At 41.1% G+C, this 26,921-nt stretch overlaps 1 protein-coding gene and 1 long non-coding RNA gene across 3 annotated transcripts in view; one reads left to right on the top strand and one right to left on the bottom strand.

Annotated features, from left to right (window-relative positions):
• Positions 1–2,788: 2,788 nt before the first annotated feature.
• LOC122872035 (zinc finger protein GLI4-like) overlaps positions 2,789–26,921 on the bottom strand; it is an 88,510-nt gene continuing 64,377 nt past the window's right edge. For both annotated transcript variants that reach the window (XM_044187672.1, XM_044187671.1), the window contains 9 exons: positions 21,086–21,287; positions 19,883–20,075; positions 18,100–18,210; positions 15,024–15,164; positions 12,712–12,861; positions 11,409–11,573; positions 8,630–8,908; positions 6,103–6,451; positions 2,789–5,676 (listed from right to left, as the gene is read on the bottom strand). In XM_044187672.1, coding sequence (XP_044043607.1) covers positions 3,602–5,676; positions 6,103–6,451; positions 8,630–8,908; positions 11,409–11,573; positions 12,712–12,861; positions 15,024–15,164; positions 18,100–18,210; positions 19,883–20,075; positions 21,086–21,287 — 3,665 coding nt within the window. In that variant the 3' untranslated portion in view covers positions 2,789–3,601. The remainder of the gene's footprint in view (positions 5,677–6,102; positions 6,452–8,629; positions 8,909–11,408; positions 11,574–12,711; positions 12,862–15,023; positions 15,165–18,099; positions 18,211–19,882; positions 20,076–21,085; positions 21,288–26,921) is intronic.
• Positions 21,173–26,921, top strand: part of LOC122872039 — a 170,545-nt gene continuing 164,796 nt past the window's right edge. Inside the window, exon 1 of the long non-coding RNA XR_006376998.1 lies at positions 21,173–21,301. This is a non-coding gene — a long non-coding RNA (uncharacterized LOC122872039). The remainder of the gene's footprint in view (positions 21,302–26,921) is intronic.

The following is a 26,921-nucleotide window of genomic DNA, read 5'->3' as shown; positions in this document are numbered from 1 at the left end:
CCACACTGAAGGTAAAAATCAGCATGCTTATTTGGTGTTCTACAGTATTTGGCATGGTACATTAGCTCTTTGTTGACATTTGTGATGGATTTGTTGTTTACTTACTCCTCATGCCACCAGGCCAGTTTTTGGCACTATGAAATGGTTTCACAGACTTCTTCATAGCCTACCAGTAACCAGTATTTTGATAAATGTCATAAATGTACTTAATGTCAGCATATAAACAGATGTCAAATCTCTCATTTCATGATGTGAAACACGGATACTGAACTGAGAATTTGTGCAGGACTAATACACGGAGAGATTTTTGTTACAGTAACTGTAGAGCTTGAATGTACAGTGTTCTCTGAAGTATGCTGTACTATTGAAATTATTGCATTAAAAGTGCTTTAATGACACATGTTTGGACCATAATGACAATATGGACAAACACCTTTGTGTCAGGGAGGCTTACTGAGTGAAATATTGTTCCAAGTTTATTGGCCCAGACAATAAACATATTTCTGATGCTGTACAGATTGTAAAGCCCCTTGAGGGAAATTTGTAATTTGTGATATATGGCTATATAGATAACATTGACTTGACTCCAAAAAGCTTTCAAGGGGAAGTTTTATTTTTGAAATCAGGTTTAAAAAAAGGCCTTTTCTTCAACATACTGATCATCTGAGCCTCTGACTTCTGTTAGGTTAATTGAGTTGTTTCCAAATTTTAAAAAGTACTATCTGCTGGAAAATGTCCCTCCAAAATCATCCTGTTTCGGGTTTACTTACATCGCATTTCCATTATTGAAATCTGTTCATTTATAATTAACTATAACTACATTTATAATCCATTAATTTATTGGCTGAGTGCTGAAACCTGTCTTTCATCTTTCTCACTCAGTTATCTCCATCAATAAATGAAGGTGCTGGTAATGCATCTCTTATCGCAGTCTTATCTCCACCTCTTGTTCAGGGCCTGGCTGGATTTCACAGCCTGGGGCTATTTTCTTTCCCACTTCCCATCTCTGAGAGAATAAGGAATTCCAGTGGCAGAAGCAATCACAAACTCCAGATCAAACGTATCCTCAGCTGAATTCCCTGACAGACTAAAATCATTTGTTCCTCTCACTAACGCTCAGCGCTGTGTCCCCGGAACCTCTCGCTCCTCTCAGCTGCTTTGTTTTATGTGGTTTCAGCAGCTGCGTCCTCTGGGCCGCTCTGTCAGAGCTAATATTGAAGTACACAGAGGCCAACTGCAGCAGCAGCAACCGCTCTGCATGCGTCTAGCCTTTTCCCCTCCTGTTAGCGTCCTTTTTCATCAGCTTCCGAGTGAGAATTTACATTATGTCAAGCCTGCTCTTGCCGGCGAGGTAAGACGAGGTCAGGGGAAGTTATTTCAAAGCCGCCTTGAAAGAGGTCGTGCAACGTCTTAAGAATGTGTGGTGCCTCAGTCTGACATGAGGAAAGTGCGTTGTCGGCAAAGGGTGCAGGAACGTGGGTTCAAAGACAAAAGTTTTGTTGTTGAATTATTGAAGCGATCAACACTTCTCCTTCTACAGAAAGCAATCAAGGGACGGACTGATGAATAATAATATTTACTCTGTTACAACAAGAAGCAGGAGATGACAGCACATGAAAAGGAAAACAGACCGCGGCTGAGTTAACAGCTGAGTTACTAGTACCAGAGCAGTCTCCTTTCCAGAGCCAGATTTTGTTTACATAAAGCTATTGAATATAGAATAAATGTATTTTTTCATTTTAAGCAGTTAGCTGTCAAATTGAAAGACTTTGCAACTGAAATGACATCCGTCATTTGTTCAAATGTCTAAATAAAAGACATATATGTATGTAGGGCTGCAACTAACAATTATTTTCATCAGTGATTAATTGGATGATTATGTTCTTGATGAATCAGTGTATTGTTTGGTCTCCAAAACATCAAAAACCAGTTAAAAATATTTTTCGCAATTTTCTAGTTTTGTCCAACCAACAGTCTAAAACCCAAAGATACTCAATTTACTATCGTGCATGAGAAGGAAAAGCAGCAAATCCTCACAATTTAGAAACTGGAACTGTTAAATGTTTGGCATTTCTGCTTGACAAATGATTAACTGATTATCAAAATAGTTGCTGGTTACTTTTCTGGTGATCGACTAATCGTTGTAGCTCTAGACATACAATATGTTTACATCTAACTGTCAACAACCTCTCATGGCCATGTGAATTAGGAGGAAGTAGCATGACGTAGCTTTGTTATAGTGCTGCAAAACCTTGTAGGGAGGAGGTTGGGATGAAGACATAGGTCGACAAACTGTGATTTTTACACAGAAGACTGTAGTGCGTTTCCTATTTCCTACCAACAGTCAATGTTGACTTTATTTTACCATGACCAGGATCATTCCCTAGCTTAACCAAGCTTAACCAAGTTGTTTTTATTTTAACCATCATGACAAAGGCTCCATAACCTTAACAAAGTTGTTTTGTAACTCAAACCATGATCTTTCCCTAACCAATTAGTTTAGTTGTCTAAACCTAGTCAAACCTTAACCATAGGGGTGGCAGAACAGGAAACAATCATATGAATCATTATGATTTGTTACAGTTTTGGAAGGTACTAACAAATGATGTCCTGACGATAGAGACACAAGATCAGAAAACTCTCACTTGGGGTTTTAAAGGCAATAACAAACAACATATTTAATTCTTCATTTTGAAAGATTTGTCGTCAAACCTTTCTGATCCTGTTCTGGACAATCTGGACTGGCAAAACCTCAAAAAAATCGGTATGAAGGACAACACAAACAGTATTTGTTTAAAAAAATCAATGTCAATATTGTATTTCTTAAAAATGTACAAATGATATTTACACTTAACCAGCACAACAAACTGGTTCAACAATGTACAAAAGAAAAAAGTTTGATTTCTTAGATGTCTTCTGAATCTTCTCACTGCAAGAGCACAACCAATGTATGCATGGTTTCATAATTCAGTCACAAATCAAGTCTCTGATGCCTGACACTGAGATGTCACAGTTAATCTCAACAGCATTGCAGCAATCAAATAATGGCTCACTGAGGACAGTGACTGTAAACTTGAAATGCTCTGATGATGGAGAAAAAAAATGTTATGATCAAACTGTTTTTTCAGAAATGAGCAACTTGATATAGAATAAACTTCAGATCAAGTAATTTACAGTGTAAAACAAGTTGGTGGTGATGGTACATTCCAAATATGTAGGTATCAGATAGTTACCTGGTTACATTTGCACCTTTTTAAATGTAAACATATGCACAACATGCATATGTTTTGGCTGAGCCAGGCACTTAGTAAACTGATCTTACTGCAGACCTGTACAACAACTGAAGGAATTCTGTTGTTTACATCATATTTACTACCTAAGGCAAAAAAAAAAAATATGGCTTTTCAAAAAGATAGAAAGTTGCCATTTTAAATAATTAACAAATGAGACTGTACAAAAAAAGAAGAGCCACACACTGCAGAGGCTTTTTGGCACACAATCACATCAATTTTAAGTTGGTTGAATGTTTATTGTGCATCAGGAGTTCAAAGATTCTGCAAATATGTTTATGTCGGAGGAAAAAGTTTGCTATGACATGTGGCTAAGACATCAAGTTGAGGAACTTGTTCTCTTCTGCCAGAGCAGTCAGCAATGAGCTCATGTCCCCGATGGCCATGTTCCCCGTTGCCACCGGCACCGAGGGCAACGTGACCGAGTTCCTGGGCGTTGTCAGGCGAGAGGAACTCTGGGAAAAGCTCTGGAGCAGACCTGGACTCAAGGTTCCCGACATGAGGCTGGAGTGATCCCCATCGTCCAGCATGCTGTCAAAGTCTATCTGTGCCTGCTCCAGTGCTGCATTACAGTCTACAGTCCTTGACGCCTGGTTGTTTCCTGAACTGGAAGACACTGCATCATTTTCAAAAGGAGGTACATTCACCACAGGAGAAACATGGTGGTCCAAGTTCCCGTTGGGCTCAAATACTTGAATCTGCCCTGTGTAGTACATGGCATTGTCATCAGAGTTGTCACTGCAATGAAGTCCTAAAACTCCATTACTGGGTAATTTGGAAGCAACATCCGGGTTAGCATTACTTGGGTGCCCTGAATGGTGCCTGTTTAGAGATTTAGGTTCTGTTGGTGGCCTTGGCTGGAGATGGCTCTGATTCCCAGTTTGCAAGGGATTCTGGGTGGTCATGTTACAGTTCTGCTGATCTGAAATCATGATTGATCCATCACGGTCTTCAATTTTAACTTGCACAGGCTGAAATCCAGCATCAGCAAAGTGCATGTCAACAGTGTCCATGTCATCTGGCTCCTGTTTGCATGTGGGGCTTAGTATTCTCCCACTGACTGCTGTTGTGTTATTACAAGGTGGGTCAGTGTTGTTACCATTCTTATCATATGGACTGATGTCTTCGTTGAACCTGTACTGAGAGCTAATTGCTTCATTGAGATTTGACGACTGCTGAAATCTCTGCTGCTGGAAGCAGTTTGCTCCTGGTTCAGTATTCAGCTGTTTGCATCTCTGCTGCGTTGTCTTAATGAAGTTTTGAATCATCTGCTGGTTGCAGCTGAGATTGTTGTGAAAAGATCCAAAGTTCTGGTTTTGCTGGAGGACAGCCAGGTTCCCTCTGACCTGTAGTTTGGAGTAGTGCTGGCTGGCATCCATATGTCCCAAAGAGACCTTGGTATTCACGACAGCCATCCTTCTCTGATAGTACGACTGCTGCTGGAAATTGGGGTTTCCTTGGAAATCTTGTTGAATGGTTGACACTCTGTTGGTTGAGTCTCTGTTGTCAGTGCTGAGGTCAGGCAGCATCAGGTCTTCCTTAGGGTCACTTATGTCACTCGTTATCATCTCCATGGTGACGTTCTCCAAAATGCTGGGCGGTCGCAGGCTGTAAGGGTAACGGTGGAGACTACCATCTGATCGCAGGCAGCCTTGCTGGCGATCTGCTGCTGGAGGCGGATGGGGCTGCATGGTCACCCCTCCACTCAGTGTGCCCATGCTGTTGTAGCGTTGCATTTGTGGCCGGCTGACATAATCTGTGGCCACACGTCTCACAGGGTCACTGGCTCGGCGGGGGATGTTAGACGGGACCTCATGGGGCATCAGGCTCCGCGTGGTGTAGCTGCTGTACTGCCTGGAAAGCAGGCCTTTATTGGTGGTGGAGGTTTCCTGGGAGTCCCCATACAGGGCTGTGTGGGTCTTCAGACACATTTGGTCCATGTATGGAAGAGGCGTAGGCGGTGCACCTCCAGTGGCAGCAGCGTATTTCGCCTTGAGGCGGTAGTGCTGGGCTGGGGTCAAGCTGAGGGGGCCCCCTCCTCCACACCCTCCTGCTCCTCCGCTGCTTCCCCCACACTGGCTGGCCTGACTGGAGCGCCGTGAGATGTCAGCAGAGATGGGGTCGTAGGAGTCAGCAGAGCTAAGGTTGCTGGGGCGGTTGGCACCGAACTGCGAGGCCTGGCTGGAGCGCCGACTAGAGTAGCAAGGGGAGATGCCTGAGGAGCGGCGGCTGAGGGTGTAAACTGAGCTCAGGGTACTGGAGGTGCTGTCACGGCGCTCTGAAAGGTTTTCCAACAGAGTCATTTTACCAGAGCTCAGATCACCCAAGACGTAACCAGGGAAGGACACCGGACCACCACCCATACTTGGACTTTCCAGGAGGGATCCTGTGAATGAACAGATGAAAATGTTGGACACTTGGCTTTTTACCAACTCGGCAGCTCTTTGGATCTTTTTAGTCTCAGCATTTTAGCCTTCAGTCTCAGCACACTCATTAACTTAATTTCCAGCAGCAGGCTACTGTTTTCAGCAATCAAGCTCTGATAAACCCAATCTATGTTACCATTAAACGGCAGACAGACAATTTTAGCAACTAGCTGGTGGACAAAGTGGAACTTCTAGTAGCTAAAGAGTCAGATATTTTTTTCAGGAGTTGGTGGAAACCAAACCAGCGCTAAAATGAGAATATTGGGTGGCTTGTTGTATTGGGAGCTTGTTATTGAGTTCTTCTGCTCATGTGGTCAAAAAAAAATCAATTAATGCAGCTTTAATCTAACCATAGTCAGAAAAATCCTGCCTTTCTTTCTACTCACCGCTTGCTGGTATGGGTGGGAGCTTGGTGCCGAGGACTGGGGGTGTTGGGTTGCTGGCCCACCGACACGAGTCCCTCACTGTCTTCAGCTTCTCCTTCTTCAGATGCTCCAGGCGCTGACTGGTGCCGAGCTGCTTTCGGAAGTGGAGACCGACCACCGCGACCCCGCCGGTGGAATCTTCACAGCCCAAGGACTCCACGAAGGGCAGGTCGTCAAGGGTGGTGAGGTCCCCCAGGCTTCCCCCGCTGTGCGCCGCCATTTCTACTCCACTGTCATTGTTGGTGGCACTGCCAAGTGGTGATGGTTCGCTGCTACATGATGACTGACCGCCAGGGCTGGACTGATACATCTAGAAAGAGGAATGGATCGGGGAGATGGCAAGAGCAAGAGGAAAGAGAGAGAGCGATGGAGGAAATGCCGAAAGAAAGAGAAAAAGAGAAAAGAGAGGATAAGTTAAAAAAGCATGAGAGAAGCAGAAAAGACACAACTGTCCTAAAAAAAAAAAACAACTTACAGAACAAAAGTGGAACAGTGGTTAACATGGCACGAAGAACAGTAAATCATTGAATCTTTTATCCTCCCCCAGCTTAATTGTAAATAATGAGTGTTTTTTGGGATGCGGTGAAGAGGTGGGGGTGCACCACAGATTACAGACTGTCTTAGTCTGTCTGTGAATTAGAAATGGGCAGGATGAAAGACTGCTTGAGCCCGAGCCAGAGTGCCGAGCCAATCATCACAAGATGTGATCATGTTTCTTCAAAAACTGAACTCTGATGGTGGAGGCTTTTTAGAACATTTAGGTGAGCAAGAAGCTTTGCTTGTCACACTGACTTGTTTCAGTTAGATTTACAGTAAAAAGCCTCTTTCACCTGAACTTTGATTTTTTTATTTCTTAGTTTCATCATGTACACAAGTGGGAAAGAATAAACAAAGCCAAGAAGTACCATTCAGCTTACACTTTGAAATCATTGTTCTGATAATTGAAGTTCTACTAATGTGTTTTCTAATATTTTTTAACAAAGACATACAATTTTAATTCATTTTAACAGATGTCCCTCTGGCTAATATTACTTATATTTCACCTCAGGACTTAAAGATGTCAGGCTCATGATTTGACATTTTCTTAATATTTTATTTCCATTTGCTGGTGTAAACGGGAGTTAATTTGTTATACATGGTTCAACATTATGAATAATCCCCCTTATCTCTTCCTTAGGACAATAACAGTAATATGTATCTCTTTGAATTGGCGCTAACCAGCCTCGGTTTCCTCGCAGACTGTAATATATTTGCTGCTAAAAAGCTTGATCACAGCTTGATAGTTGGCTCTGTTTGCACAGAGCGCCAAAACCAATTCCCAATGTTTGAATATTAATCCTGGAGTGGCTTTTATCATGTTCGGGCTCTCTGGCGTGTGTTTGATAGGTCTCCACTGTAGGTTTAAACTGCCTGTGTAAAGGAAAAGTGATGTACATGGTATCATAGATGACATGCAGTGTGAGTGTATTATAGGAAACAAAATCCTGCTGCAGCTGATGATGAAATGAAAAAGTGAGTTCATACAAGAACAGTTTGATTCCAAAATGTTATACAGTATCTGCATTTTAAGCAATAACTGACACCTTAAATACACAAGTCAGCAGTTCATAAGTAAACATGATTTTATTCCTTAATGGATAAGAATGTAATTTATTGTAAGCAAATGTGTCAGGATGGCTAGTAGTTTCTGTAGCTGCCCACAAAGAGCTGTGTTTTTCGGTCAGCGTTTATTTTCTGCAAGAAGGTGTCAGTTTTTTCTGATGGTCATTATCTTGTGTTGAACACAAGAAAGGGAATGGATCCCCCCCCCCATAAAAAAACCAAAGCATGCTGCTTCAATAAAACACCAGTCTTAATTCCACTTTATGACTTTATGGTTGATAATTATATGACGGAATAAAATGGCAAAAGATGTTGAAAGATGGCGTACTGTAAAATGGTGAAAGATAGCATAATAAGCCATAGGTGAGCTCACCTTAGCAAGGTCTGTCCATAAGGAAAGTCAGAAAAGGGAGAGAAATGAAGACAATCAAATAGCAAGCAGGTTAGGATAAAGAGGCGTGCGGTTGTTATTTGCAGGATTGATGGACTCAATACTCTATTAACAAAGAGGAATGTTAATACTGTAGTTGACAGAATAAAAGGCAGTATAGTATAGTGTTAGTGTGCAGAAATGTACACACAAAAACTCTATTAATTGCCCTGTAATTTTGTCCCCTTTATAGCTGCAGTAATTTAATAAAGTTAGCAGTAGGAATAGTCACGCAACACTGGATATACTGCAGGTTGGTTTAGTGTATTCAATATATTTTTGATTTGTGTATCTATGTTCTCTAGTGTCTGTTGCAACATGTCTGTTGCAAAAGGTTTTTTTTTGCACAGTATATAAAAAATCTATATGATCATTTATTGGCAAACAAGTTAATTTTATTCCTGGAAAATCTGCTTTTTGCTGTCTTGAAATGAACTTATTTTTTAAAGATCTTACCACAGAGCTTTCAGTCTTGATGGATTTGACGTGCAGGTAGTCCTCCATGCCTCTGGGGGAGCTGTTGTTTGATATCTTGTCTTCCCTCTGGATTCTCTCTCTGTTACCCGTCTCGTTTTCGCCGTTCTCCCTGGGCGCCGGCGGCCTCGGCGGCAGGTCGCTGCGCTGTTTCTTGGTGACGTGGGCCTCGGGGCCATGGACCGTCTTCACATGCTTCCTGAGAGAGCTGGGATCTGTGTAGCGCTTGGTACAACCGGGGATCTTACATACGTAGGGTTTCTACAGATACAAAGAAATATACAGATATTGATTAAAGTTGTGCTAGCTACTTGATATTTACCATAGAGAGAATTCCTGTGTCAATTTAAACTTATATTTGAGGCTTTGTGAGCGACAAGGACTCTAAGTTGAAATAAACTTTAGCAGCTTAAATAAGGATATATGTGAGAGAGTCAGATCTGCTGTTTCAAAATGATCTCTGGTCAAGGCACAACATTTTAAAGCCCTAAGTGTGGGATTTAAAAGTGTCTGTCTTAGTGCTAGTATCGGAAAGGATACTGTAGTAGACGTAATGCACGCTACTATAAGCAACACTTGGGAAACTGGGAATGAAGGGCTGAAAAAACATGAGAATAATTGGATGCAAAAATCAAATGCATTCTACACATAGGCTTTAAAGCATCACTTCCTTGTGTCCGTGGTTGGTGCAAACAGTCCAAAGTAAGAACGTCGTAATTTCTTGTTACTTTTACTGGTGATAAAACAGCTTTTAATCACAGTTGAGCTGTGTAGAAAAATTACCAACCACATCTCAGATTTGATCTAAAGTTTGTCTGGTGTTGTGCCCATTGACTGACGACTGTTTGTGTCAGCTGGAGAAACAATCAGTCAGAGCTTTGTAATTAAGAATGTGGATGTCATTTTCCTAAAGAGTGAGAGAAAAATAATGACGTAACTCTTGAATTCTTTGATCGTTGAGAAAAACATTTACTGCTTCTAGCAACCGCTACCCCAGCTTCTGCGTTGACTGAAAAATGACGTAGACGGGACGGATACTTAAGTCACTACTGATCAGTTATGGAAAAACTAAACAAAATACCAACTGGAAGATCAGATCTTTTGCTGTGGGAAGTTGTGATGGGCATCTTTGTCCTTATTGTGGACTGGTTTTAGGACGCTTTATTGTTAGAGTATTGTTTTCATTTCATTGAGTTAGATTTGGTCTGCATACAGTAAATGCTGGCGTACAGTTGCTTGTATATGTGCACATGTACAGTGGTGTGAAAAAGTGTTTGCCCCCTTCCTGATTTCTTATTTTTTTTGCATGTTTGTCACACTTAAATGTTTCAGATCATCAAACAAATTTAAATATTAGTCAAAGATAACACAAGTAAACACAAAATGCAGTTTTTAAATGAAGGTTGTTATTATTAAGGGAAAACTAAATCCAAACCTACATGGCCCTGTGTGGAAAAAGTGACTGCCCCCCTAAACCTAATAACTGGTTGCTCCACCCTTAGCAGCAACAACTGCAATCAAGAGTTTGCAATAACTTGCGATGAGTCTTTTACAGCGCTGTGGAGGAATTTTGGCCCACTCATCTTTGCAGAATTGTTGTAATTCAGCCACATTGGAGGGTTTTTGAGCATGAACTGCTTTTTAAGGTCATGCCACAGCATCTCAATAGGATTCAGGTCAGGACTTTTACTAGGCCACTCCAAAGTCTTCATTTTGTTCTTCTTCAGCCATTCAGAGACCCCACGACAACATCCAAAGAGCTGCAGGCCTCACTTGCCTCAGTTAAGGTCAGTGTTCATGACTCCACCATAAGAAAGAGACTGGGCAAAAATGGCCTGCATGGCAGAGTTCCATGACGAAAACCAATGCTGAGCAAAAGGCTCGTCTCATTTTTGCCACATAACATCTTGATTTTCTCCAAGACTTTTGGGAAAATACTCTGTGGACTGACGAGACAAAAGTTTAACTTTTTGGGAAGGTGTGTGTCCCGTTACATCTGGTGTAAAAGTAGCACCGCATTTCAGAAAAAGAACAGCATACCAACAGTAAAATATGGTGGTGGTAGTGTGATGGTCTGGGGCTGTTTTTGCCCAGTCTCTTTAAATGTGACAAACATGCAAAAAAAAAAAAGAAATCAGGAAGGGGGCAAACACTTTTTCACACCACTGTATATGTGTGTGTGTGTGTGTGTGTGTGTGTGTGTGTGTGTGTGTGTGTGTGTGTGTGGTATGAGAGCCCTCAGTGTGTGAATTCCCACTCTGCAGCCCCACTGATGGATAAGCAGCCAGGTTTCTGTAACGCTTCCAGGTTTCATTTTCTATTCACCGTCTGCAGGTGGTCCCCCGCGGCAGGGCGGAAGGGGGGGCGGCAAGCATGATTCGCCCTAATGCATTGTGAGCCGTCGTGCTCATTATGTCTACACCTCATTATTTACTCACAACCGTCTGCAGACATACACAGGGGTACTAAAGCAACACACAAACACAGACGTCCACACCTGTACGGAGGCAGACGTGCAGACTGGAAACAGGAGGGAAATTATCCTCCTGTGCTGCCTGACATGAAATTATCTTGACAAAGAACATTTGAAGTCGAAGTTGAACTCCTGTCGCTCACTGCAGTGTTTCATTTTGACCACATCTGTCAGCTCGTACAGAGAAATTCTTATGGAGCTGTCTATAAGGGAGTGTGTGTGAAGTTTCAGTGTGTGAGGAAGGACGGTGTTGGAGAGCTGTGAGAGGGCAAAAGTCTTGTTGTGTACCTCGTTGGAGTGTGTCCGGTTCTGGTGTTTGGCTCGGTCCGAGGCGTTGGAGAAGGCTTTGTTGCAGCCTTCGTGCTCGCAGACGTAAGGTTTCTCGCCGGTGTGCGAGCGCAGATGAGTTTTGAGATTCTCCAGACGGGAGTAGGCCTTAGAGCAGCCCTCGAACTGCAGAGGAACAGAAGAGAAAACAGGCAACGTTAGTCTGTTTTGGCATCTGAGTTTGACCATTTGTCATGAATGTTTTTGCTATTATGTTTGTTTTGTGACACAATATTTTACATGTTCTTACAAATGATAAGTTGAATTAATGAGCAAAAAAGAAAAACACTTTTGCTCAATTCAATATACTCAGGGGTTTTGTAGCTCCTTGGTCTGGTATGACCAGCAGCTTATGGTGACTTAACTTAGATTGGCTGCTACAAGTCCTGGTTTGATCTAGTCCATGGCAGCTGGATTATGTGAAAACTGAAAACCTCTATAGACTTTGCTTTGATCTAAGTGATTTTTTTTTAGACAATTTTCAACATTCAGTTTGTCATGGAGATGAATCTGTTAAAATACCAACTCAGCTCTTATGAGTTTATTAATAGCACCTTTAATACCTCAAGTTTAACTTGTAAGCCCACACAGACAAGACTTCATGACAGATACCTAGTTTGTATGTCAACAGATCAATCTCCATGACAACTGAGCAAACTCCTTCCAGTGATGAAGACCATGTGATGCGGTTTAAAGCTCCAGAATAAAGAATACTGAGATTGAAAATAATGAGCATTAGTTTTACTTCTTATTTAGTTTTTTGAATCCATGGGTTTGTGATTATTTAGCAAATTTTCACATTTGCTCCAGTTTTAGTCTTTCATTGTGACATTTATAAACATAAATTAACCTGTTGTTGATAAATCTATTGACAAATGCTGATCACGTGAGTCATTTTGGAGGTGAACTCTTCAATTTTAACATAAAAAATTCAATAAAAAATATGCAGTAGTACAAGTATTTTTAACCTCTTGGCCTTGAGGTATTTTAATACTTATTGATGTTTTCACAACCAAAACCACAGATGAAATAGTTGCTGTAAGATTAATGTATTTATATAATCTGCAATGAGTAGAAGAAGAAAGAAATCTTCAATCCTGCCATCCCAGGGGTGTGTGTTTGTGTGTGTTTCACCTACAGTATCTGTGAAAAAACTAGATGTGTGCAGAAACATGTTCGGTTGCCAGTGTTTAAAGAGTGTGAGCTGCCGCCCTCCAGGGGCCCGTCGGGGACCGGGGGGGTGCCGAGGCCATCCGTTACCCACCGTGCACTTGTGTGGTTTCTCCCCTGTGTGTCGGCGCATGTGAACCACCAGCATGTACTGAGCTTTGAAGGGCTTCTGCTCCCGCGAACAGTCCTCCCAGCGGCACACAAACTCCTTCTTCTCTCCGTGGATGTGGTCATTATTGATGTGCTGTGGGACACACATGCACAGAGAAATGAGTGGTTTTCTGGAGAGAGTTGTCCACTAAGAGGCTCTCATGTTTTTCTGTAGATATCCATCTTATCAGTGTAAATCTCAAAGGAAGGCTGCAGCAGAGAAAAGTGTTACAGTCCCATTAATTAGGACCGCATAGATTCTTTATATCAGTCCAAATGAGAGTCGGGTTTAAGAGTGAAATCCAAATATTCTCCCACAATGTAAAAAGCTCAGTTTTTCAGTCATTTTGGTCGGTAATATCTTTATTTTCTTAAAGCAAGTGTCTGCATCTTGTTTCACTTGAGCTACATACACTTCTTTGTCACTTTGTCACTAAAAATAAGGACTTTAGGACTCAATTATATACAAAAATACATGTATATATATATATATATATATGTATATATATATATATATATATATATATATATGTGTATATATATATATATATATATGTGTGTGTGTATATATATATATGTATATATATATATATATATATATATATATATATATATATATATATATATATATATATATATATATATATATATATATACACAAATATATACATTTTTCTCTTTAAGTATATACAGCACTTAAATCATTTTCCTCTCTAGTCTACCTCTTTGGTTTCTCTTGGTATAAAACATTACATACCTGTACTGCAAAAATAATCTTATCATGTCATTTCTGTCTATGATTGTGTCCTAAAACCCCTATTTTTAAAGGAATTCTTCAATATTTCCGAGAGTGAGATGTTCAGATGGATATCACTCTCATGTCTGTGTGTCAAGTACAGAGCTGGACTTAGGACCTGTTTCGCTTAGCTTAGCATAAAGACTGGAAACAGTAGGACACAGTTAGCCTGGCTCTGTCCAAAGTAAACAAACAAAACCCACCAACCAACACCTCTAAAGCTCACTTAATGCATTCTATCTCTCTTTTTTTTACTCTGTGCACAGAAATGTGAAAAACACAGTTAATGGTTTTAGGGGGAGTCACTTGCTGGAACTATTTCTTGGCAAATAACAGCGTATTCGTCCGCCCAGCACTTCTGTGCATCGTCTCCGGCTATATTGCAGGTTGCAGATACGGTCTGTGAGCACAGGTTTTGGTTTTTGTCTCTACAGAGGCACAATGGTACCAAACCTGGCAACCTCTATTACTTTCTACTCAGCATTTTGCATCGCTTTACAACACAATAAGGAGAGGGTGCTGTTTTTCCAAAACAAACACCCCCTAAATCTTTTAGGGGGTCTGGTGACAAAAAAACAACCTTTGAAAGGTCGATGGAAAAATGATTCCTAACATGTCATGTTCATCCTTAAACCTAAAGAGAAAACCAGTGGAGCTCTGCCAAGGAGAGGAAAGGAAGTGATGGAGTTTATGAGAAATGTGGCCTTAATTTGGAGAAAACAATAGCGCTCTAACAATACTGCTGGCAGTTATCTCGACCACAGTCATTTGTTTACAGGAATCACATCAAAGCATCAGAATTATGTCGACAATGAAACACTGATGTTTAAAAATGTCACACATAGCAGCTTTAAAAGTCACAGAGGTGAGGTGACGCCGAGGTGGTTTGTGTGGGATTTTCTTCAGACAGAAAGAAGAATCTAAGTTTAATGAATGACGGACAGCAGCCCCCCCTAAGCAGCCCCCCAGACCCCCACTAATCCCCTCGCCCTGCACCCTCTTTTCTCTCTTTGCTTCACTGGAAGTGTGGAATGCTAAAAACCCTTTTAACCAAGACTCTGCTTGTTGTGACGGCTGGAAAACTCAAAACATGCATCTGCAAGAATTACATGTAAATGGAGAATTCAGAGGTGGATTTCTTATCATTATCCAGGTATCTCAAGTGTCGGCTCAGAGTTCAGTCTTTTGGAACAGTAGTTTGAGGAAGTAATCTTAACTCAAAGTCCACTTACTAGAAAATGCTAGTAAGTGGAGCTTCTTTGCTGTTGAGAGCTGCCAGAAACAGTTTTAAGCTTCAGAAAAAGCTAGTAAATGTTTTTGTCGGTTATCTTTGCAAAACGGAAATTCAAACAAAGTCATAATATGTTATTTTACGATGATTAAATCTTATCCAAGATAAATAGTGCGAATGTGTATTTGCTGTCATGCAGTCACAGACAAACTCACAAACACACACTTACATGGACCAGCTGGTCTTGCGTGTCGTACTCCTTGCTGCAGCCCTCCCAGTGGCAGTTGGTCTCATAAACGGCCTCGGGCTCCTGCTTACATTCATCCCGGTCCACGTCATCCTTCAAGTCCAGCAAGCTGCCATGATGGTTCTGTGGAGCCCAGATCAAAACAATATCTAAATATTCTAAACAATAAATAGAAAAACCCTGAGAATTGGTTAAAACGAACTGAAAAAAAAAAAAAATTCTCATACATTTTCCATGTTGACTTTCCATATGATACACTTTTCTTCTTCTAAGGGCATGTTTCCACATGTGGAACAGTTTACTGCCTAAAATACAGCTGTTAGGAGTCATATTCAGCTGTTTGTTCATATGTTTTACCTGATATGAACACCAGAGACTGTAAATTACAGATTAAAGTGCACACAAGTCCATCATGCTTCAGTAAAGTTAAAGAGGTTGGAATCGTATTTGTTTTGACAACCTCCACCACAAACACACACGCGACGTCTGTTTACAACTCCTGGTTCACTTGTAATTAGGCAGCATGGACCTAAACGAACCAAACATCCCAAAACGTGATCTTTGTGTTTCAGTTTCAAACAATAAAAAACGATCAGAGCGGGATCACACTCGAAGTCAGACTTCAGGGTCAGGACACTTTTTCAACAGGTGGCAACCGTTCCGCTAAAACTGCTTTAAAAAGTCCAAAAATACAGAAATCTCTGCTCTACTGGTGTGCTGCAAAATGTCAGAGGTGGATTTCTGACAGCAAGAAATAAACACACGTTTGTGCTTCTGTACTTGTGAGGGCACCCACTTTGAAGAAATAAGGACCAGACAAAATGTCCTCACTTTTCAAAATGTTATTACTCTAACAAAAATGTTCCAAGTTTACCAAAATGTCCCTCACTTTCAAAAAATGTCCTCACACTTAAAAATGTGCTTATCTTCCAAAAATGTCCTCACTTTCTTTATATGTCCTCACTTTCCAAAAAAGACCTAACCTTCCAAAAATGTCCTCACTTTTCAAAATGTTGCCACTCCAAGAAAAATGTCCCAAGTTTACCAAAATGTCCCTCACTTTCAAAAAATGACAACTTTATAAATGTTTTCACTTTCAGAAAATGTCCTCACTTATAAAGAAATTGAGGACATTTTTGGATTTATGTTATGTCCTCACTTTCCAAAAAAGTCCTGACTTTGAAGAATGTCCTTACTTTTCAAAAATGTCCTCACTTTGCAAACTAATTTTCCAAAATACCATCCCAACTTTCCAAAGACATGTTTGCTTTCCTTACATGTCATTACTTAAATGTCTTCATTTTCCAAGATGTCCTGATTATCCAAGTGTCCTGACTTTTCAAAATGTCCCCCCTCATTTTCCAAAATGTTCAAACTTTCCAAAAATGTCTTCACTTTCCAAAAATGTCTTTACTAAGACAGAAATGTTCTCATTTTAAAATGTCTAAAACTCAAATTGTCCTCATAAAGACAGTTGTACAAGAGCACATATTCATGTGTAAGACAGAAACTGACACATAGCTTGTCCCACCCAGCTTCCTGTACGCCTCCACCAACACAAAGACACACACACACACACACACATACATACACACAAAACATGCTGACTGCAGCATGTTTGTCTCTGCCCCACGCACGCTATCTTCATCAATTCTGGTGGCCCCAAGACGACTGCGTGCACCGCCGTCCCCATGCATCAAGCCCAAACCTGCCTCGCTATCGGAGAGGAGCCGCAAATTTGTCAAAAGAAAGAGAAAAAGGCTCCTCAGATGACAATAAAGCCCGGCCAATATTTCATGAAAATGAAGTGCTCTGGCACAGTTTACAGTGGCCAGGGAGCGGGAGAGAGAGGGGGCTGGAGCGACCAAACGAATGGATGCAAAGCTCTTATCATGTGGAGTTTTTCTTTACCCCGAGACTCGTTTTACAAGGGGGTCACAGGAGGTTGCGGGTCCCTGGGGCTGCGAGTCACGCCATGGATCGGGACGCACAGAGGGAACGGTGAGAAAAGACAAACAGGAGGTCAACACTTTTTAAAAACTGCCCCCACTTTCCAAAAAATGTCCTCATTGTCCAAAAGGTTTCCTTTGCTTTCCAGAAACGTCCTCGCTTCTCAAAACTCGCTTCACTTTCCAAAATGTTCAGACTTTAAAATGTCCAGTTTCCAAAAAATGTTCTGACTTTACAAAAAGTCATCTCTTTCCAAATAATATCCCAACTTTCCAAAACAATCCTGACTTTACAACGAAAATGTCCTCGCTTTCCAAAAAAAGCTAAGCTTTCTAAGAATTCCCCTGACTTTAGAAACATGTCCAAAAAGTTCTCGCTGATTTGCAAAAATGTCCTCATTTTCCAAAACAACTTTCCAAAAAAAGTCCTCCCAGATTTACCAAAAAGTCCTCACTTTCCACCAAAGTCCCCACTTTGTAAAATGTCCCCACTTTGTAAAATGTCCTCACTTTGTAAAATGTCCTCACTTGCCAAAAATATCCCCAATTTTTAAAAGTTGCTCACTCTGAATGTGTCAGTTTCTTTATGAGCCAAAAGAAATTTGTAATACTTCTGTAATTTCCAATATGACTATCATTTCATTTTGGAAAGAAAAACAATCACCGAAAGTTTATCGTTGCATATATGAATTACAAACATTTTCTCAACTACGATCTTTAGTTACTCACTAGTGTTCCTTTAAAAAGTGACAGAACTTTCCGCCATCGGTCGTCTTCCAAAGTCAGACGTCGCTTTTTTGAAATGAGTCATTTTAAGGATGGAAACAGTATAACTCCTCAGAGGCTTTATAAAAGAATAACGCTGATATAATAAATACTTTACTGTTACAGTGCGAGTGTCACATTTGATCCACGTTTGCTGGAAAATCTCTCATGAAGTAGTTGGCTTATAGGCAAAAATGTGATCCTGCTGCATTAATGACGCTGCAAAAACTGTTTAAAAACAAACTGATTTATGTGAGGATGGACTGAGTGCAGACTTTCTTCTACGAATTCTTACTTTGTGAAAAATGTTGAATCTGTAATGTACGTGGGGGGGGGGTTCATACCGGTGAACAAGGAGACAACGGCCTCAATCCCTCTGCTTCAATCTTGACCTTTGACCTTTTGGTGATCATGGGGTCAACTGTGCTGCTGACTGCAGAGTCACCGCTGAGGTTCTGAGGAAAGAAAGAAGAGAAGATTCAGTATCAAAATCCTCAGGAAGGAGGAACAATTCATATAGACTTCAATTTAATGAAGGATTAAAACATTTTCTTAAATGTGGACACAGAATTTAGACTTATTTCCACTGAGGTCCTTGATGTAAAGAAAGTAAAGTAAAGCCGCATCAGTCCAGGTGACTTCCAACAAACCAATCAAATAAGCAGTATCATCAATGAAATCACTCCAAATCAAACAAAAAAAAAGTCTAAAACACACAAGTGATAATGTACTTCCAAATGACCCATACGCCATTATTTGACCTTCTTTGGTGGTTGCTAATTGATTTTATTATTTCATGAAAGTCAGCTTGCATAGTAGAAGTCTCCGCCTTCCCATGTCCTCGTTGACCTTTCAGACACATCTGTAATTCCGGGCTGAGCCATTGATTACTTGACTAGCTGACAGGGAGAGAGCAAAACCAAGTTTAGGACTGTGTGGGTGTAGGGAACTGATGGGTCTCCCCCCAAACCGTCTCCCCCACCGAGAGTTTACCTCCGAGGGGGCGCTGTACACACTTGATTACATGTGCTGAGGCAGCCACCGCAAATCAAAACACCAGTACGCTGTAACCGAGAAGGAGGGGGGGGGGGCATAACGCTGACATCAAAAGGGATGATAGCAAACAAAATCCACTGTGAGAACAAACAGTTGGAAACTGGAGCAGCAAAATTCCAGGTTTGGCTAAATCGTTGTTTCATAAGTTGCCAGCGAGAAATACTTGGAGGGCAAAAAGGGGGAATTTCCTTCAGCCAAACTCCACAGAGAAATTACAGTGGGAGGGGTGATTCATCCGGAGAGCGTAAAGTACACAACCTAAATTATTTTAAAACCTCTTTCCCACATAAACATGAACCTGTAAATGTTCCAGCAACACAAGCAGAAGGCGATTTTCCATGCAAGATGCTCCGGCGATTGTTAAACTTACAGAAAGATTTCCACTTATTTTCATTTAAGACTCCTGTGTTTTGCAAAATATATCCATCTGATCAAGTCATTTCTGTCTTTGAATCCTAAAAAGCTAATTTACAAGTGTAAACATCTATAACAAAAGTCAGATAACTTCAACCTGTTTCCAACAGAAATCAACTTGTTTCAACAAACAAGAAAGAATAAGGCAGGTCTACACTGTAAAATCTCACAATGCCTTACTGTATATATTATATCAACTTCTCTTTTATCATTAATTCAGTGCAGTTAGATAAATCTGTCAGTTTCATGTCAGGTCAACTTAAACTGTGTAGTTCTCACATTCAAAACCATTTCAAATGGAAATCAAAACCAGTAAGTGGGAACAGAATAGAGATTTGACATACTTTAACATATAGAGCAAGTTAACACAACTAAAAATAATATTTTGGACAAACTCAAAGGAAAAACTTAAGACATTAAGTAAAATGATCTTATTAATATTTGTTGCCTTTTTTATTCACAGCTTGATTTTAGAGAAAAGTTGATTTGCATCGGAAACAAAATGATGTATTCTTACTTCACTTGTGGATTTTTTCACTTGTCTTAAGAAACTCCTCCATGTGTCGGCACACTCTTTTGTTATTCTTCAAGATTTGAGCACAAGAATATGATTAAATGCCAAAAAAAAAAAAGGCAGCGTTAAACATGTGTTTTTACCTTGGACGGCAGGTCGCTGTTGTGGGCGGAGGTGGGCAGGGAGGAGAGGCCGAGGCCCGGCTGGCGGCTGGAGAAGGTGGGCGGAGGCTGGATGAGAGGCGGAGTGTGGCCGAAGGCGCTGAGCCCCCGCTGCTGGGAGAGGAGCTGCTGGTAGGCCATGGGGTTGATGGGATGTGGGAAGGGGAAGGACGGGCTGCAAGGAGCAAAAGAAAAGCATGACGAACAGATTCACATCGGCCCTGCATATTGTACAGGTGTTTACTGGGATTGGTTGGGATTAAATGAGAAAGCAACTAATGAAATGGGAGAAATGAGGAGGCAGAGAAGGGAAAAGGGAAGTAGAGAAGGAAAGGAGAAAGTAGGAATGAAAGTAGTAAGTAGGGAAGGACAGAAGAGTTAGGGAAAGAAATTAGGAAGGAAGGAGGAAAGGAAATTATGAGTTAAGGAACCTAAAGAGGAGGTAGAGAAGGAAAGAAGAAGCCATTGGACATAGAAGGGAGGTAGAGAAAGACAAGGGAGATAGGGAAGCAAAGTAGGAGGTATAGAAAGTACGGGAGAGAAGGGAGTGGGCAGGAGACAGCGAAGGAACAGAGGTGACAGGCAAGAAAAAAGGGAAATAAAGAAGGAAAGGTGAAAGTCGGAAAGAATGTAGAAGGTATGGAAGGAAGGAAAGAAGGAAACAAGATGGCAGGGAAGGAAATATTGTGTTGGGGAAAGAAATGAAGGGGTTGAAAGCAACACAAGGAGGTAGTAAAGGAAAGAGGTGATTGGGAATCAAATGAGGAGGTAGAAAAGGAAATAAGGAGGAAGGGAAGGTAAAAGAAAAGAGAAAGAAAGGAGGTGGCAGGAAGCAAAGTACGAGGTATGCAAAAAAAAAGCAGGGAAGGAAATGGGAAGTTGGAAAACAAATGATCGAGGTAGGAAAGGAAAGGAAGAAGCAGGCAAGGAAGGATATTGGAGTGGAAAGGATGTTGGACAGGAAAAACGAAAACAAGGAAGGAGAAAAAAAAAGATCTGATTTCCAGTTTAAATCAACTTAATTTCTTATTTTCAGAAATCTGTATTGAAACAAAGTAAATATTTAATCACAAATCACTCTTTTAAAGCTGAATATGAAACTAAATGACTTATTTTTACAGAGTGTGTTGAAAAACAACAAACGAGCACTGTGTTTGGGTCATGTTATCTCTTCAGGTGAGTTACCTGAGTCCTCCGACCGACAGGTGTCCGTAGGAGCTGCTGGCAGCCGAGCTGGAGCGCGAGTTGTTGATGTAGGCGACCAGCGAGTTGGGCGAGGTGCGGATCATCGTCTGGAGGTCGATGCTGGCGTCCGACAGCGGCGAGATGGACAGAGCCCTCTTCCTGCTCAGCCTGGGCGTCAGTCTGGGGCTGGAGAACCGCGACACTATGTACACACAGGTGAGTCAACAGGTGATTTTCATTACTTTTAATGAGAGCAACATGAGGATGAGAAACTCATCGCGGGGCTGTTTCTGAACTTCATTTTCAAGAAATCGTCTGTCAATCAGTCATCAAAGATAGGACTGTTTGTCATCTTCGTTTTGACTTTTCTGTTTCTGCAGTTTTTCATACTTTTCTTTCAATTATAAGTTGAATAAGCAAAAAAATATCCATCTTATCGAGGTACTTCTCTTTATGTTTGAGTCCTAAAACTCAATCTTCGTAAAACATGAACACACACACCGTCCTGCTGCTCCAAATACTCACTAGAGCACCACATGTGGATTCATCCGCCGCTGAAAATAGTCCCCAACAAATGCACTATTTCCTCCTGTTTGAGTAACATTTGTTTAAAACTACAGTGACCAGCCAATTACTGAGCCTTTTTAAAGAATGAAACTATATATTTGTGAGCTGTTTTAAAGATTTACGTCTTCAGTAAGAACCACTCTGCTTGGAGCTGAGAGCCCATAAAAACTCCACTGAAATCCTGTTATTTGCCCATTAGAAGATTTATGTGGCCATTCATTTGTTGAAGGTTGAATGCTGCTTGTTCAAACCGACTGTATGATTTCAAAAAGCTGGCGCACAAAGGTCTCCACAGATACCTGGTTTTAATGTGACAGAGGTGATAAATGCTGCACATCCTCCATCCTGACTTCGCATCTCTTCAAATCTAATCCAAAGACATCTTCCGCTCCCCTGTGAGACTCTAAATACTCTCAATCTAGAAGAATGATTCCTGAAATCTAACGAGTCACTCCTCGCCTCATCACTTTGTCGTCTTCTTTGGATCGGCCCGTGTCATTTGCTCGCGCTATTTCAGGATCAAGGCGTTGAAGCAGCGAGGAGGTGTAGAGCTGACGGCTCGCTTGGCTCCAGCCGGGACCGGCGTGATGGATGCCGCCGCAGCCTCCTCCCGACACTCAAACCCCACGGACACAGAACAACCCTATCATTGAGTGCTCAAGATTGATTCACAGCTAATACAGTAAACAATTTGTTCTCAGTGATGGAAACAGAGCCTGGCAGAGGATATTACTGAATAAAGTATCATGGAGGCACGATGTGGCACAAACCGCAAAGAAAGTCTTCAGATCAAGAGGTTTAGTTTTTGTTGGGGAAGTTTGATTAAACACTGGACACATTTCTGTCAATATTTGAGTCCTAACTTTCTTTAAATAAGTAAAATAAATCTCCCAGTACAGAGATATTTATGTTTCTCGAATTTTCTGGCACTTAGTGAATCTTGGCAGGTTGTAAAAATTGGTGTGATTACTGTAATGACTGGTGCTGGTTGCCATGGTTTTTGCATGACTTTATAATCACATAAAAACTCATTGACCTTGATGTATTGGCTTATAGTTATAGATGAAATGGCAGTAAATGTGGGATAAACTGTATAACTCATAATCTGTCATCATAATGAGTTCATTCACAATTGATCAGTATGCAGTACTGAACATTTATAAATATCAATGGAGTTTGTACTATATATAATAGCTGACATAAATACAATTGATGCCTATAGGATTGTTTTTGTAACTTAATGATTAGAAATTAATAATTATTTAATATAAAAGTTGTCAGAAAAAGTCAGAAAAGAATTTGAAATGTGTATTGTTTTGGTAGCTTTAAACTGTCGGAGAAGAGGCGAATAAAAAAGTGTCTTTAGAAAAAATCAAGTTTTTCAGGGATATCTCTATAAATATGCAAACGTATCAAACACCTGCGCTAAATTAGACTGATATCGATATATCAATGTTATCTTGCATAAACAGTTTTCCTAAAAGGACCACTGTTCTTAACTGCATAACAATTAATTAGATTAAATGATTATTTTCCCAAAACATATAGAGGTTGTAGTTCATTTTTTAGCACAAACTTCCACCAGTTATGGAGTAGAGCAGCCTGTATGTAGCCTGAGAGGTGAAGCCCAGGGAATAAAAAGTCCATACACCAAGAATGAACTTTAACTTTCAAGTTTAAATACATTTTCACTTGTTTCTTTCACTTGTTTTAAGAAACTAAAACTTAAGAACTCAATTACAAACAAACATTCTAAGAAATAAGTTTTTTTTGTGTCTGTCAAGTAGAAAAATCATGTTTCATTCTTCCTTTGAGCATGACAGTTCAAGAAAACACTTTTTGTCGTAAGGTTTTAGCCTCCAGTCTTTGGTCCAAAAAGTGTCTGTATGAAAGCCAGTGGAGCTGTGCGCCTCTGACATCTGCACACATGTGGCGACCCCATTAAGATTCAGACATAACCAATCAATCTTCCCACAATAATTCCCCGTAATTACTTCAGATAAACATCACACAGTCTGGGTTGTACTTCACGATGTTAAATGAGGGCAATTTACAGAGAATTGATTTCAACTGCGAGGAAATGTATGCAGAGCGATCTGATCGATCTCAGCTCTGAAATGTAAATTCAGACAAGGACTTGAAATTTAAACTCTTCTCCACACAGTGAAAACTACGCGGTTTAATGGCTCTGAACTTCGTGCTTGTTTATGTTGTTGTATTGGAGTTCTTTCTCATAAATTAGTCAATGTGACGTCTTCAAATGTCTTGTTTTGTCCGACCAACAGTCCGAAACTCAAAGATATTCAGCAGCTCTGTAGAACTGCAGCATCCCGTCTCTGGACACCCCAAACCGTCTGAGCTGACGTGTTTGTGATTGTTGTTCTGAGAAACTTGAGGCTGTCCACTCTTTCCCCCTCCAGGCCATTGGTGGTCAGTGGCAGGAGAGCCTTCCCATCTCTCCGAAAGTCGACCACCAGCTCTTCAGTTTTGGAGACGTCCAGTTCCAAGTTATAGAGACGGCACCAGTCAACCAGAGACAAGACCTCATTTCTGTAGGCTGATTCAGTGTCGCATGAGATCAGCCCTACCATGGTTGTGTAGTCAATTCAGTTCAATTTCATTTATATAGCGTCAATTCATAACAGAAGTTATCTCATCGCACTTTTTATATAGAGCAGGTCTAGACCGTTCTCTTTATAATATTATTTACAGAGACTCAACAATTCCCACCATGAGCAAGCACTAATGTATCATCTTCGTATGCTACATTCAATGTAGGAGTTTGGCTGCACTGTGGCGCGTCCTGTCTGAACAGCCCAATTGGTTAACATTGGTCGGCGCCAAATGGAAGCAGGCAACGCAGCAACAGTCGCCGGTTCGATTCCAGCTAGTGACCTTTGTTGCATGTCATACCCCTCTCTTTCCCTGCTTCCTGTCTACCTCTCCACCTGTCACTAAATGCCTGGTGTTCTGCCTTGGCAACAGGTTCCTCACCTCATACTCTCACCTCACCTCACAAAGGGGGGAGTTAGGGATCAGGCCACTATTGGCTGTCTTATTAGGCTTTGATTGTTGTCAAAGCGACAACAATTCATTGACACTGTCAGGCAGCTTGGGTCGTCATTGACTACTGAAACAGTGATTTTATAGTTAGTGATCGTTGGCCTTAAACTTGTTTTCTAACTTGCACTTGTAGTCAGCTTAAGCTATTTTGACAGCTAAATGTTTAAAAAACACTGGCTTTTCAAACGTTTTATGAGGAAACGTGGACATTCAACATGTTTGTTAAGCCTCAAGGACACATAACTGTGTTTGTTTATAAGAAAACTCCTCAGGGTTCCTTTTAAGAGAACTACTAAGAGACAAAAATGCTTTATACACCCAGTCAGTCTCTGTACACTCTCCTCAAGGCTGCCACCCTCGACATTATGAAAATCTCTACTGATCACTTTACAAAGAAACAGTTTTGGGGCAGCTCAGACTGGGAGCCACATCTGGCGTGGATCAAACCCTCACTTCCTGTCACAGACTCTCCGAAAACAGACCGGTTCGACGTTCAGCTTATTCCTGCGACAGCGAGAAGCTCGGTGTATAATCTTCATGAGCGATTAATTCTGCTTTGTTTGCTTTCACTACCGTCCTTAATGACGGGGGCTAAAAGGTTGTTTCTAAGTATGTCCTCCAGTACAAATCTCTAACATATGTTATCTGTTTAGAAATTGGTGCTTTGAGACTTGAGGAGGAGGGGAGACGTTTTTATCCTGGGACATATGGAATTTGAATGATGATATAACAAATCCACAGAAGAGAAAAACATCAACGCTCGTTTCTCGAGGGATGTCTCAGCTCGGGAGGTTTATTACCAAAGACATTACCGTTTGGGGGGCTGGTGTCATGGGACGCTAATTTGGACATTTAACCAGCTAAAGTTGAGATGTAGCTCAGGTTGATGGTGAGTGGGGGGTGTGGGGGTCTGGTGGGAGGGGCAGGTGTAGAGGGGCAGGTGTGTTTTTTTGTTATCAGTGATCGCGGCGGCTCAGAGGAAGCCGTTCAGGACTAGCAGTCGTATTCATCTCTGTTACTTCCTCTCACCTCTGGGGAGATGTGTTTATTAATGTGCCACTTCCCCTGATAAATGGACCAATGGAAAAGCCCGCCTCGACTCCCCCAATTGTGATTTATATCAGCAGCCGCCAGTGGGAGGGTGAGTGTGTGTGGAGTGAATGTGTGTGTGCTGCAGCCCCCGAGGCTCTCGGTGCCACTGTGGTCTGTATGTAACTGAACTGTTTGAAACCACAAGGTTGCAGGTTCAAACGATGCCGCAGCTGCTGGGAATCATTTGGGAAAGAGAAAAAGAAATGCTCTGTCCTCATTCAATGAGGAGCTCTTGAGCAAGGCACTTAAAGGGCCATACCAGGCTTTTACCAGCATGCCTTCCACTGAGTTGAAAGGAAAAGTATGAAAACATCAGATATTTCTTCCCTGCTACTAAAAGTACAATAATTATAAATTTGTACTTTTAACTGAGCTGTGTGTCGTGCGTCTGTGTGCATATGCATGCACTGGTAGATTTTTTTAAATTTTCTTTAAGTAAAAATAACTTTAAGGACTCTCATTACAGCCAAAACTGACTCGATAAGGTGTTTTTTGCAGTGCTGCATAGTGTTTTTTATTTTTCAATATGTTTTCCTACCTTTCAGGGCATCTGTTGGTTTTTTATTGCTTGCTCCACAGTATGAAAATCCACCTGCACAGACTTGAAACTTGCTCAAGTTAGAGGTAATCCATCATAGTGAACATCATACTGTTACAGCCTTTAGTCTGTACTCAGCCGGATTAACACACAACGATAAACTGACAAAAATATAAACAGGCAAGAAAGAAAATGAAAGTTCTACATCACACTTTAAAAACTGGTCAGCAGTAATGTAAAGTATGTATATGTGATTGGTAGTAATTTGGCAAAAATATTCAAAACTTTGTAGTTTTGTCAAAGACGCAGCAGCAGCCTTACTTCCTCTTCTCTAGATGTGTAGAGGAGTACATTGTTCTCAGTTTGTGCCACAGTTTCAAATAACCAAACACACACTGCACTTGGTAAGTAAAGTGATTTTTCTTCTCACAGCCGCATCCAGCAGCTTCAGTGAATAACTTAACAATGACATTTTGGCGAGACAGAGCCAAACGTGCTTTCCGTTTGTTTTGGCCTCAGCGTCTGCACAGTGTTCGGGACGGCTGGAAACTAAGTTATGACAGCTTTAGTGAGCAC

This window comes from Siniperca chuatsi, linkage group LG24 (assembly GCF_020085105.1).
Source record: "Siniperca chuatsi isolate FFG_IHB_CAS linkage group LG24, ASM2008510v1, whole genome shotgun sequence".
NCBI lineage: Eukaryota > Metazoa > Chordata > Actinopteri > Centrarchiformes > Sinipercidae > Siniperca > Siniperca chuatsi.
Note: the sequence above shows the minus strand (reverse complement) of the source record. Positions and strands in the feature narration are given on the sequence as shown.